The following is a 14814-nucleotide window of genomic DNA, read 5'->3' as shown; positions in this document are numbered from 1 at the left end:
TCCATGGGGAAGATTTAACCCTGTGTTTGAAAATGCAGCGTGTACTACCTATGCTTCATGTAAATAGTGGACTGTCAAAAAGAAAAAAAATTCTTATGTTTCTGTAACAGTTGTTCACTATCCCTGTGCATAATTCTTCCCAGTACAAAATGTGTTTGTTTTCATATTTGTTTAAGTTTTGTATGAATTCTTTGAAGAGTGAAACCCTGTATTCATTATGGTTGGCTATGTAATCTTTTACAGGCAAAATTGAAATATCCAATCTGCCAGGAATTCTCTGTGGAGAATATGCTTTCAGTGCTGCCTCATTTTCCGAAAGGTGCTACTCAACGTCAGGTGAAGAGGGCTGTTGAAGCCTTGGTGAAAGCAGCTAACTACTCCAGACTAATGGCTATGCAACAGGTGACCAAGCTAAAACTTATGAAGCATTGTATCAGAAATAGATTTAAGATTATAATATCTAAAGAAATGCACTGACATATTTTGAACTTCAAAACTGAAAGTCTTACTTTTCTGCTTTGATAACTCACTTCTTGGTATTCACTTCCATGTCAATTTAAATGTTGTCACTCTCTTTTAGTCTTCTCTCTATTAGAAGACTAAGGGTCAGGTCCTATCACTGGACTTGTGTATAATGTACGCTGAGTGCAATATTGAAGGAATGCTAGATTGTTTGAGGTGCCTACCTTAAAGGTCCAATGAGGAGGATGTTAAAAATCCACAGCACTATCTGAAGAAAAACATGAGTTCTATGGTTTTCATAACGTCACTGCACTTTTATGAAGTATTCTAGGGTTTCAGGGAAATATATGTCCTCAGGGTCAATTTAACACATTGGCAACATAATTAGTGGGTGTTTAAATTAGCAGTAGGATACTTACCAATGCTTAGATGTGCTCCAACATATTGCCATCCTAACCACATCATTAGCGGCAGATGGAGCCTCACTCAAACATATAAATCAGAATCCCATGATTTCAGTTTGGACCCCATCTTCTACTACTTGTCTTGAATGGAGGCCTAGCCAGTCCCCATCACCATCTTCTTTGACTAGTTGAACCCGTTGACACATTGAATACCAACTTCTTCAACTGAAGTCACTTCGTGAAAATAAGAAATGTTGCTTTGAGTAGCCGCATGAATCCTAACTGTCGTTTCCTTTTTGTGGGATGTGCGGAACATCCTTTATCCAAGCCCTGTTCAGGTCTTCTCCTTCACTTTTTCATTGACAATTGTATAGGTGCTATTTCCTACTCTTGTCCTGATCTGGAAAATGTCATCAACTTTCTACCCTTCTCTCACCTTCACATGGTTCATCTCCAACTTTTCCCTTCCTTGACTTCTCTGCCGCCATTTCTGGCTATCAATCAGTAATTTTTATAAGTTCACTGACTTGCAGATTTACCTTAACTCCACTTCTTCACACCCTGCTTCCCATAAGGACTCCATTCTATTTTTCCGTTCTTCATCTTCACCACACCTGTACAGATAATCCACTCTTCCATACTAGGGCTCCTTGATAACATACTTGGTTAATGCTGCCTTAATGTCAAGGGCAGTCACTCTGACTTCGCCTCTGGAATTCAGCTCTTTTGTCCATGTTTGGACAAAAGCTTGTAATAATGTTTGGAACTGAGTGGTCACTGTAGAATCCAACCAAGCATCAATAAGCAAATTATTGATGAGCAAGCATCAATTGCTAGACTTGTAGGTGACACTTTCCATTATTTTGCTGACGAATGAGAGTAGACTGGAGTAATATTGGTCAGATTGGATTTTGCAGAATTACAGAATCCTACAGAGCAGAAGAGGCCCTTTGGCCCATTGAATCTGCACCAACACGTGAAAAGGATTTGTCCCGCTCTTTGTAAATAGGACATCTTGGCCAATTTTCTACTTTATTTGGTAGATGCCAGTTTTATAACTGTACTGAAAAGCTAGGCTAGAGGCAGATCCAGTTCTGGAGCTTTAGTCTTTTAATGCTACAGTTGGCATGAAGTTTGGGCCATAACCTTTGCTGTATCTAGTATTTTTTGTTTTTTTCTTGAAATCACATGAACTGAAGACTGTCTTTAGTTATCATGGGGAACTTAGAAGGATGCTGCAAGGGATCATTTCCTGTCATTTCTGGCTAAAGTTGGTGAAAATAACTTTGGCCTTGTCTTTTGCCCTCATGCTGTGCTGCACTTTCATTGACAATGGTGATTTTCATGGAACCTCCTCCTCGATTATTTGTCTAATTGCATACCCCCAATCAAGACTGGATATAGCAGGACTGCCACAGGTCTGAAGAGCTTTGATCTGATTCACTGGCCTGGGATCACTTAACTTGATCCACAGAATGCTGCTTCAGCTGCTTAGCCTGCACATAGCCTTATATTACAGCTTCATTAGATTGAAACCTCATTTTTAGGTATGCTAGATGTGGGTCCTGACATGTTCTTTAATATACCTCATTGAGCTGGGTTTGACCTCCTGGTTAATATGTTGTTTATGCTATATTATAGACCAGTTTTTTTTATTATTTCACAGGATGTGGGCATTGCTGGCTCAGTCTGCACTTATTGCCCATCCTAATTGCCTTTGAGAAGGTGTTGATGAGCTGCCACCCAGAACTACTTCAGTCCATGTGTTATAAGAACACCCACAGTGCTATTCGGGAGGGAGTTCCAGAATTTTGACCCAGCAACTGTGGAGCAACAGCAATACAGTTCCAAGTCAGAATGGTGTGTGGTTTGGAAGGGAACTTGCAGATGGTAGTGTTCCCATGCATTTGCTGCCCTTATCTATTTAGGTGGCAGAGGTTTGAAAAATTTCAGCTGATAAGAAAGACAGCATCAATTTGTATAGGTTGAATCATGCCTAATGAACTTGACTGAATTTTTTGCAGAGGATGTTAAAGTCGTGAACCAGGGAACAGTTACTTGTATGGACTTCCAGAAGGCATTTGATACATTTCCTTATAAAGAGGCTTTAGACTAGTTGAAGCATATAGAATTCCAGGTAAATTCTTGACCTGAACAGGAAATTGACAATGTTAGGTGACAGACAGTAAGCAGAGACAAGGAACAAATACACTAATTAGTGACTAGTATTATCCCTCAAGGATTTGTACTTTGGACCTCAACTATTTATCAAATTTGTTAATGACTTAGATTGTATGAGAGAAAGCCATGTCCAGTAACCTTGCATGAACACAGGTGCTCTGGTGAGTTGTGCAATGTCTTATCAGTTTCATGGAAATGAGCAGACAGCATAAAGTGTACATGCTACCTGCATCACTGCCATCGGACACATGATAATCACATATCACAAGCCTTCTGCCCAAATTTATGGTCTGTTCAATTTAGCTCCTTGAACTTTTTATTTCAACTTTTAATATGAACATTATATTTACTTATCATAAAATTCATAGAAAATAGAAATTTTACTATTAAAGTTGGCATCTTCATTCAAGGCATTGACTAACACAATGTGCTACTTGAACTTAAAATGTTTTTTAATGAGATAAAATGATGTGTTACTCAGCAATCCCATATCTCATGGTCTGTAATCTTAAAACAACATTTTAATGAATTCTCGTTCTTTGAAATATTTAATGCGTTAGAAAAATCTTTTGATCCCAGTACTTTTCAATTAATTGTAACTACACGTTGTGTTGTGAGGCACTACCACTATGCTAAATGGTATAGGTCTCAGATTTAGCAGCTCCAAACTGGACACCCATGAGATACTCTGGGCCATCAGAAGAATTTTATATAACCATAATTTATAACCTCAGTAGTTGTACAGGGCTTTGGTGAGACCACTTCTAGATTTTAGTTGGCAAACTGGTCTCCATATTTGAGAAAGGATATACTTGCACTGAAGGCAGTGCAGCAAAATTTCACAAAATTGATACCTGGATGAAGAGGTTGGCTGATGTTTTGATATGATTTATTATTGTCACATGTATTATCATAGAATAGAATCATAGAAACCCTACAGCGCAGAAAGAGGCCTCTGGCCCATCGAGTCTGCAGAAATGCATTGTTTCTTACACACTATACAGAAAAACATACCCTTCATAGAGAAGGAAACAAGATAGTGCAGAATGTAGTGTTAAAGTCATAGCTAGAGAAAGATCAACTTAATGCAAGGTAAATCCATTCAAAAGTCTGACAGCAGCAGGGAAAAGCTGTTCTTGAGTTGATTGTTATATGACCTCAGACTTTTGTATTTTTTTCCTGAAGGAAAAAGGTGGAAGAGAGAATGTCTGGGTGCATGGGGTCCTTAATTATGGTGGCTGCTTTGCCAAGGTAGTGGGAAATCTAGACAGAGTCAATATATGAGAGGCTGGTTTGCGTGATGGATTGGGCTACATTCATGACCTTTTGTAAATCCTTGCCGTCTTGGGCACAGCAGGAACTATACCAAACTGAGATACAACCAGAAAGAATGCTTTCTATGGTGCATCTGTAAAAGTTGGTGAGAGTCAAAGCTGACATGCCAAATTTCCTTAGTCTTCTGAGAAAGTAGAGACGTTGGTGGGCTTTCTTAACTATAGTGTCGGGGGGACCAGGATAGGTTATTGGTGATCTGGACACCTAAAAACTTGAAGCTCTTGACCTTTCTACTTCATCCCCAATGATGTAGACAGGGGTATGTTCTTCTTTACACTTTCTGAAGTCAATGACAATCTCCTTCGTTTTGTTGACATTGAGGGAGAGATTTTTGTTGCTGCACCAGTTGACTAGATTCTCAATCTCATTCCTGTACTCTGTCTCATTGCTGTTTGAGATCCGACCCACTACGGAGGTGTCGTCAGCGAACTTGAAAATCGAATTGGAGGGGAATTTGGCCAATAAGAGGCTGAGTAAATTGGGCCGATGTTCTCTGGAGTTTAAAAGGGTGAGAAGTGCTCACATTGAAACATACAAGGTTTTGAAGGGGTTTGGAAGGGTTGACATTGAATTTAACTGATGTTTAAATATTACATGGAGGTTTAAATTGAGCTGATTTCATTATCCCAGTTTTACAATATTGTGTCATCAATTGTTGCAATCAGAACTGATAATTCATTGAGCAAACACATATTCTAACTTTCATATAAACACTTTCCTGTCACAGATTAAAGCTCAGCAAGTCGAATTGGATTTCCAGAAGTCCATATATTCTATTCAGGTGAAATCCACAGAGGCACTGCTCCATGCAATCAAGCAGGCGTACCATGCTTTTCAAGAAAATATCGCTAAAGTCCTTTGTTTACCACTGCAAGGTAAGTACATGTTTATATAAATTGAAACAATTTCACTAGATTTCAGTACCAATTCATGATAATAAACATAAGCCTAAATCTTCCAGTCACTGGATTATCAGTCTACCTATAATCACCCCAATCTGACTTCATTCTGAAGCAATTACCCACCCTACCATCTTGCTAACCTATCCACCTGACTCTGGCACTTCACCCACCCAGCTCCTTACATCCTATGCCCTCCCCAGTTACACATCCTACCAATCACTCATTCATCCATTCATTGGTATTCAAGCTAGACATGTCAGCATACCTTACAGCAGCAAATGCCATAAAAAGGTGTGTGTCCAAGCTTCCCTCTGATGCTACGGCGCTTTAATGGAAGCTGCACTCTGCATTTCTGAAGAAGACAGTCTTGGAAGATCTTGCCGAAAATGCAGAGCAACATTGGGGTGGGCAAAACTAGGAAGTAGCAGCTGTCTGATGATTGTCGCAAGATCTAGGCCATACACAATGAGGAATGACCAGAACTATTTTTTAAACAATTTGGATTCAAACAAAATATATTAAGACAGACTTGCAAATATGATGATACAGAATGGTTCCATGTTCCATACATTGTTAAATATACCTGCATATAGCAACAAACTTGAAGAGATTGCGTTTCATATTACTGTTTATTGTAACCAAAGTATGTTGGAGAATGGTAATTAATGTGAAATGATCAACTTGCATCTCTGGAAAATGTGTCTTGATGGTTATTTTTAGGGCTGAATCTTACTTCTGGGGCAGAACGGCAGGTGTGGCATGGGCATAAAATGAAGTGGCATGGAAAGGTACTGTGCCCGTGGACTATCTGTCCTTGTGGGTACTTTACCTGTAGTGGGGAATGTTTTGGGCGATCCACTCACCTGTGAGCCAATTAAGGCCTTTAAATGGTTACTTAAAGGCCTCCTCTCACCACCACTAGTATTCGTCTGCAACCAGGGAGGCATACATCAAGAATACAGGCTGTCCTATAAAATCTGGTGCGTGGGGATTTGCTCCCTGTTTGGGCACATGTGCCCATTGATGGACCTCAAATTTTGCAGTAACCCATGCCCTCTCTACTGTGTCTACCCTAACTCCTCACCTCTCTTGCAGGGGCTTGCAGCATATCCTTGATGAGACCCTGGCCTCACCTTGTACGGGCTCCTGGCTCCTCTTCTTTTGTTTGGTTGTCAGCACTTGGAATCAAAACTTCCCTCAGATAATGGCAGAAATATCACCTCAAGCAAACTGAAAGCATTATGGCCGTTGAATATCTAGCGGCGAGCCAGCCAAGTACAGACAAGCTCACCTCTGACTTTATGAGGGAAAGAACAGGGACACGATTCCCCACAAAAAAATCAACCCTTTGTTATCTATCGATTTCTGATTTGTATCATCTTTCTGTTTTTTAAGGACCAATGCAATTCCTTTTTTTAAATATGAAAACAATTGTCCAAGTATAGGGGGCTATTCTGATAAAAGAATCCTAAGTGTCAAATTAGTGGGAAAACTGGAGTAATTCAGGCTGTTTTTTCAGTGTGAATTCAGAATAGAATCTCCCACACTCTGTGCAATGCAGAGGCCACCAGTGTGAATATCATTAAATTTCAGGGGTCGGGGTCGATTCACACTGGAGAGACTGAAGCCAGTGGGCCTCTGCGCGTGTGTAGTGACCCTGAAGTGTCATCCTCTTATCCTCTTGATTGCTGGCCAGCCCCGGACCCCCATAGTGCTGCCCTCCCCCCAGTGGTATGATCGCAGACCCCAGTCCATTCATGGACCAGCCCCGTACCACCTCCCCCGCCTGCCTGTGCCCCCCCGCCCCCCCGGTCGCAGCCCACCCTGATCTCCAGCCGCTCCTCAGCAGTGACAATCACCACTCCACCCCCACAGCAAACCGCCTCCCTCCTCCCCCAGCAAACCCCCCAGTCCCATCTCCACCTCCCCTCAACAGCACACCCCAATTGCTGGCCTCTCTCCAATGCCCACCGATCCCTATGCAGAGTAGGAGCATGACCCACCCCACCAATCACCCCAATAGGTCCTACCCCCTTCGCACTGCCCCATGCCTGGTGGGCAGTGCCAAGGGGCCCCCTTGGGTATGGGCACTTTGCCCCTTGAGCAGTGCCAGAAGGCACAGACTGGCACTGCTAGTGTGCCAGCCTGAAAGTGGGGAATTTGTGTAATCCCTGCTGGAGTGAAACACTCTGGAGGGCTGGGAGATGCTAGCAGGACTGGAGAATTCAGTCCCAGGCCCACTAATAGCATGTAAAATAATATTTACATGCTAACCCCACCTCCCAGTGATTTCCAGCACCACAGAGATGCTGCCAGAAATGCAGGCCTGGGAGATGTAAGTGCGGCATGAACGCTCGCAGGAATCCCATGAATCGGCTGACATGCATTTATCCCGATGTGGCACTAAAAAATTAGCACAGCCTGATGGGTAAATAGCCTCCATCTTCTCAATAACTAATGTTTTTTAATGAAATGAACTGGATATTTTAGAGTAACATTTTAGTGAAATACTTTCTGCAAGTTAACGTGGGAACAAATATAGGCTATTGGTGAATGATGACTACCAAAGTACTTTGACCATCAATTGATAAATGAATCCTTTGTATATTAAATCTCTATTTTTGTTTTTGCATAGATAATTTGAATTTTCATAAAGATCCTCATTTTTTTATGCAGACACCAAAGCCTTTGGCTTCAAAGAAACTTTTAATTAATGCCATAATGTAAGATGGCTTACAGTTGACGACTTTTGTCTGTGCTCATAAACAATGGAGGCGATTCTCCCAAAAAAGTTCTCAAAGTGCTGAATTCATGGGAAAACTGATATAAATCATGATTGTTTTTTCAATGAGAGTTCACACTCAAATTTCCCAAACTCTGCGCAATCCAGAGGTCACAATTGTGAATATTATTAAAAGCTCGGGAGGGCGGGGCCTATTCACACCAGAGGCTGATTGTCCCGGGCCCTACGCATGCACAGTGGCCCCAAGCTTTCAGCCTGCAGTTTACTGGCAAGCTTGAGACCCCTGGGCTTAAAATTTTAAGATTTAAATCACTTAGAGTCATAGAGGTTTACAGCATGGAAACAGGCCCTTCGGTCTGACTTGTCCACGCTGCCCCTTTTTCTTTAACCACTAAGCTAGTCCCAATTGCCCACATTTGGCCCATTATCTCTCTATACCCATCTTACCCATGTAACTGTCTAAAAGACAGTTTTTAAAAAACAAAATTTTACCTGCCTCTACTACTATCTCGAGCAGCTTGTTCCAGACACTCACTGTTCTCTGTGAAAAATTGCCCCTCTGGACCATTTTGTATCTCTCCCTTCTCACCTTAAACCTATGCCCTCCAGTTTTAGACTCCCCTACCTTTGGGAAAAGATATTGACTATCTACCTGATCTATGCCCTTCATTATTTTATAGACCTCTATAAGATCATCCCTAGACCTCCTATGCTCCAGAGAAAAAAGGCCCAGTCTATCCAGCCTCTTCTTATAACTCAAACCATCAAGTCCCAGTAGCATACTAGTAAATCTTTTCTGAACTCTTTCTAGTTTAATTATGTCCTTCCTATAATAGGATGAACAGAACTGTACACAGTATTTCAAGTGTGGCCTTACCAATCTCTTGCACAACTTCAACAAGACGTCCCAACTCCTGTATTCAGTGTTCTGATCGTTGAAACCAAGCATGCTGAATGCCTTCTTCACCACTCTATCCACCTGTGACTCCACTTTCTAGGAGCTGTGAACTTGCATATCTAAATCTCTTTGTTCTATAACTCTCCCCAACGCCCTACCATTAACTGCCCTGGTTTGATCGACTAAAATACATTACCTTGCATTTATCTAAATTAAACTCTATCTGCCATTCGTCAACCCATTAGCCCAATTGATCAAGATTCTGCTGCAATCCTCGATAACCTTCATCACTGTCCACTATGCCACCAATCTTGGTGTCATCTGTAAGCTTACTAATGATGCCTCCTAAATTCTCATCCTAATCATTAATATAAATGATATAAACTAACAGTGGACCCAGCACGATCCCTCAGACACACTCCTAGTGACAAGCCTCCAGTTTGAAAAATAACCCTCTACAACCACCTTCATTCTTCTGTCATCAAGACAATTTTGTGTCCATTTGGCTACCTCACCCTGGAACCAGTAAGATTCAACCTTATGCAACAACCTGCCATGCAGTAGCTTGTCAGAGGCCTTGCTAAGGTCCATGTAGACAACATCAACTGCACTGCCCTCATTGATCTTCTTGGTTACCCCTTCAAAAAACTCAGTCAAATTTATGAGACATGGTTTTCCACTCACAAAGCCATACTGACTGTCCCCAATCAGTCCTTGCCTCTCTAAATGCCTGTAGATCATGACTCTCACAATACCTTCTAACAATTTACCCATTATAGATACTTACTTGCTGTTCCCACCAGTTTCCAGCGTGGTCCCGACTGTGCCAGATATCCGGCACTCGCAGATGCACGCACGGGGGGATTGCATGTGCGAATTGGCCTAAGCACGATTCACCCGGCCTATCACGCTAAAATTAGTTCAGTGCGATAGGAGAATCGCCCCCAGTATTTCTGGTTGTTTGTTACCTCTGAGTTTTTCAGTCTGATATCTCCATAGTTGTGTCCTTACGATAATAAGAGATGTGCCTTAAACTGCCTATTATCTGGATCATTTAATGATTTCAAGGAGGAGATATATATATTTCTGATTTTAAAAAAGGGTTAAAGGGATATGGGAAAGGGAGGGGGATTTGAGACCAGGGCGAGATCAGCCATGGTTTGATTGAATTGCGGAGCAGGCTCAAAGGGCTGAATTGCCTATTTCTGCTCCTAATTCCTATGTTCCAATTAAAGAAAATTAGGAATTGATCAGAAAGCCCATATTACTATATTTTGATCACCTGTTTTGTCATTTTCTTTCTAGTCTTCAATTTGGAAAGTAGCAGAATAAAGACTTTATTGGACCATCAGTAGATTTACCATCTCTCATGAATTTCAGTGATTTTAATTCTAATTCCCATCCGACCTTGATCACTTCTGACTCTTTTGTTACTGAGCCTCCCTCTCTATTTGGAATTTAATGTCCCACCCATAGATAGCCTTCACAGTCCTCTATCAATTGAGGCTCTAAAGTAGGTAATTCACATCTCACAACCTTGCCACTGGCTTTCACCACGCGGAGGACAGGAGACTTGCCTTGTAAGAAGCCCAGAAAGTAAACCCTAGTGAATTTGCCTATATGCATCCAGAGGATATAGGCACTCAGTGTCTGACTGAACGACCCCACCGAGGTGGGTTGGGGGTTACTGCTGACCCCTTCCCCTATGATTCCCACCCCTCAGCACCATTTCTCAGCATCACTCATTTGTGCCTGGCTCCATGGCGAGCATGTTTGAAGGAAGGACGGAGGCTTGTAAAATGCACCAATAGCCTGCCAGCTGCGTAACCATTTGCTTTGCTCCCCCTTCCAAACAAACCTGTCTCCTATTTTGTCAAGTGCAGGTAGAGGTTTTGGCCAGCTCACCAACCTTTGTAGCTATTGAAGCCCTTAAATGGCCAATTAATGGCCTTATCTTTCCCCTGATGCATTTTTAGATGGGGGGAGGGTGGGGTTGGGGCCATGCTAATCAGGTAGCCCAGCAGCTTTAGCTGGCACACGCTGGTATTGGGCAGAGAAGAGAGTACATCCCTGAGGGATCCCCTGTGCATATTGAATGCACTTTCCCTTTGATCCCTGATCTACGTAGCCTCTCAAACCTAATCCTCAACCCCATCACTCCTCGTGTTGAAGCAGGTTAACCAGGTCCCACCAATATCCTGGGCTTACCTTCAGTCCAGCTTCACTAGCTCCACTTCTTGGACGTGCAGAGACTGTTTCCTCAGGTGGATGTAGCTGTTACTAGGAGACATAGCTGTAAGGTTCATGGTGAGATTCTTTACTCAGAGAGTGGTTGGGGTGTGGAATAGACTGCCTGCTGCGATAGTGGAGTCGGACACTTTAGGAACTTTCAAGCAGTTATTGGATAGGCATATGGAGCACACCAGAATGATAGGGAGGGGATAGCTTGATCTTGGGATTGAACATAGCTCATAGTACTGGGCTGAAGGGCCTGTACTGTGCTGTAATGTTCTATTTTCTATGTTCTATGTTCTTTAAAGACTAGCCTGCAGTCCTGGAAGTGGCCACTTCTGGAATTTGGCATTGGTGCTACTACATTGTTGCCAATCATCTGATAGGCTAGCTGCTTCCCAGGCTTTGTCCCCAGATGAGGCAGAAGTCTCACCTTTAGCAAATTAACATCCTGTCAAGCATTAAATTTCTCCAAGGCAGCTGGTTACTCTTGGGGTGGTGGGGCGAGACAACCCTCCATCCAAAACTTCCTGTTCTGTGTGATAAAGGTGGTGATAAATCTGAATTCTTTATCACTTGCCATTTCAATACCTCATCCTGCTCCTGCTCTGAATTATGGGCCTCTGATGGTCAAATCAGATTTGAGAAATGCAACCTAAAGTACTCAGCAGTTGTCTATGATAACTTTACAACTTAACTATAGCTCCCATTTACTTTTTGTCAGGAAGTGCTGGTAGTGTGGGATAAGTGTGCCAGTGTTTCTAAGAATCAGGGAGTAGGAATTCTTTTGGTGTTAGTATATATTCATTTTTCTGTAGACTCCTGACAGCTTCCTGATAAAATCACTTTTGATCCAAATTTTGGGAACTCCAACCACAGTTACCCCTACAAGAAAAGAACACTGTTTCTTAGTATACAGCAGTAACTTGCACTTTTGTAGCACTTTTAACATGTGAAACATCCCAAAGCATTTCACAGGACCATTTGAAATAAAATTTTACATTTGAGCCACATAAAGAGATATTAGGACAGGTGATAAAAGTTTTATCATAGAGATTGGTTTTAAAGATTGTATTAAAAGAGGGGAGAGAGGTAGAGTGACGGAGAGTATTAGGAAGGAAATTCCAGAATTTAGGGTATACACACTGATGTTATGACCGCCAATGGTAGTGTGATGAAGTGAGATGCACCAGAGACCAGAATTGGAGGAACAGAAGTTGTTGTAAAGCTGAATGAGGTTACAAAGATAGGGGAAAGGCTATGGAGTAATTTGAAAACCTGGATGAGAATTTTAATTTTAATTTTTGAATCTGGTGGTGCAGGTGAGTGCATGGACACCCTATGTCAGTCCCACCTTATTTCCATATTTGAACAGCAGAAAGCAAGATGGAAGGTCAGCAGGAAGGTCTATCTGTCTGTTTTATATAGCCACCTTATTCAGAACAGTTTCAAATGCATACTTGCCTCTGATTAAAAGTTTGCAGCTTCAAATACCAAACCTGGACTTGAGCAGATATCTAGTTTGACTTTTTAGTGCAGTATAGAAAGAATGCTGAATTATTAGAGATATCATTCTTTTTGATGAGAGATTAAAACAAGCTTCTGTCTTCCACTTGAGGTGGATATGAAAGATCTCCTTGCAACTTTCTGAAAGGAGCATTCAGTTTTTCTGACATCCCGCCCAATATTCATTCCCTTAACAATATTCATATCCTTAACAAATATTCATCCATATACATTTAATTGATCTGAGTAGCTGTCAATGAAGTAGTCTAGTTAACGATGATGTAGTATTGGTTCTCAGCATTGGTCTATTATTGCTTGCTGAATGCTTATAACTGAATCCTTCCCCTTTGCAATATGGACAATGCAGTGCAACTGATCATTGAAATATTGGCTAGGTGTTGGTTCACTATGTGCAGCAGATGCCATGTCTTCTTGTCCGTATTCCTTTTATATACATGAGCTCATGGTTCTGGAGGATGCTGCCAGAGAACCCTCGTGGTCCAGGTGCAGTGGAGCTTCCACATGGTGAAAAGTAACTAGAGGATTACACCCAACAAGCAAAAGTGAGAAAGGGCAGGAGGGTGCATGGCTGCACTTTGGCACTTGACCCCCTGTGAGTGCAGAGGATTTGGCTGCACCAGAGTGAAAGACTGAAAGACTCAAAGACCTCTAACCTCAAGGACAGAGGACACCTGCCAAAGTCATCATGAACAAAAGGGCATATTGGTCAGCAGGCTGCCTCTACCTCTGCTGCAGTGGTCAAAGAACACCTCAGTGCAGTGTTAGGGTATGAATGGTCATACAGTTTTATAAGTAGACTATACTTTCACTTTAATCATGTCTAATGTGGTTTTATTGCGACTCTCACTCATTAAGCCTGTGCACCTCCAAATCTTCAGAGGGACAGCCAGGCGGGGTCTACGTTCCACAGAATCATCTGTGTGGAAGAATCATTGAATCCTTGAAGTGCAGAAGAAGTCCATTCAGCCTAACAAGTCTGTATTGTCTCTGACAGAGCATCTTACCCAGACCCATCCCAACCATATCCCTGTACTTCCACATGTTTACTCCAATAATCTACCTAACCTACACATCTTTGGTAAATTTAGCATGACCAATCTACCTAACCTGCATATCTTTGGACTGTGGGAGGAAATCAGAGAACCCATAGGAAGCCCATGCAGACACAGGGAGAACGTGAAGTCATACAGACAGTCATTCAAGGCTGGAATTGAACCTTGGTCCCTGGGGCAGTGAAGCAGCAGGGCTAACCACTGTGCCATCATGCCGCCCCACCAGGAAAGGCAAAGGTGTTTGCTAGGGCCCTTTGAAATTATGTGCAAGAAACCTGAGCATTTGCCCATCACATCCTTATCTGTTCTAATGCCCTAACATTGTAAGTATTACATTGTTTGATTTCCCTTCAGTTATCCAGTTGAGATGACCTCTGTATGTCCACCCACCCCTGCTAACCCATCTCTCATACTACAACTTAACATCTCCACCATGAGGCTATGGATAGTTGCAAGCAGTGGTGCTTCATGTTATGATTGAAGTACAGTCAAATACCTTAACCCCACCACCCCCCCCCGCCCGGTCCCCATGCTGTAACCATTGACCTTCCTCAGGGGTAACATCTGACTTTCCCCCAGTTACCTTAGAGCTCATTGCCATCACTGCCTGTCCCATGCAGATGAAAATCTAAGTCCCTTACCTTCCTGAAGAATCCACACCCATTTCCCGTCTGCCCTTTTTTTTCCAACTCTTGGATTCCGCTGCTCCCTCCATAATCCCCTTCAACAACCCTCAGCACCTCTTCAACTGCCATTTGAAACCCTCACCCTACAGCTCCCACTGCCCCTTAAACCTTCACGATTCCTTCCTATTAACAAATCCTTCAGTATCGTCCCCCAGATCTTTTCTGTTGCTAGCACAGCTGCCTCTGAAACCTTTCCCCTATCCTCCCCCTCACTTCCTGTTCTGGTCTGCACACCCACACCCCTGTCCTTCAGAATTCTCCACTTACCTGACGAAGGGTCAGAGGCCTGAAAGCTAGTGGCTTTTGCTATCAAATAAACCTGGTGTTGTGAAACTTCTTACTGTGTTTACCCCAGTCCAACACCGGCATCGCCATATCGCGCTTAGTCCAAT

At 42.4% G+C, this 14814-nt stretch overlaps 1 protein-coding gene across 1 annotated transcript in view; it reads left to right on the top strand.

Annotated features, from left to right (window-relative positions):
• The window catches only part of LOC145343138 (uncharacterized), a 193809-nt gene that overhangs the window by 158202 nt on the left and 20793 nt on the right, over positions 1 to 14814 (top strand). Inside the window, exons 9-10 of the mRNA XM_080189082.1 lie at positions 244 to 402; positions 5110 to 5257. Of these exons, the coding sequence (XP_080045208.1) occupies positions 244 to 402; positions 5110 to 5257 (307 nt within the window). The remainder of the gene's footprint in view (positions 1 to 243; positions 403 to 5109; positions 5258 to 14814) is intronic.

The sequence above is a fragment of the Carcharhinus amblyrhynchos genome, chromosome 5, assembly GCF_965287045.1.
Source record: "Carcharhinus amblyrhynchos chromosome 5, sCarAmb.v2.hapA, whole genome shotgun sequence".
Lineage (NCBI taxonomy): Eukaryota > Metazoa > Chordata > Chondrichthyes > Carcharhiniformes > Carcharhinidae > Carcharhinus > Carcharhinus amblyrhynchos.
Note: the sequence above shows the minus strand (reverse complement) of the source record. Positions and strands in the feature narration are given on the sequence as shown.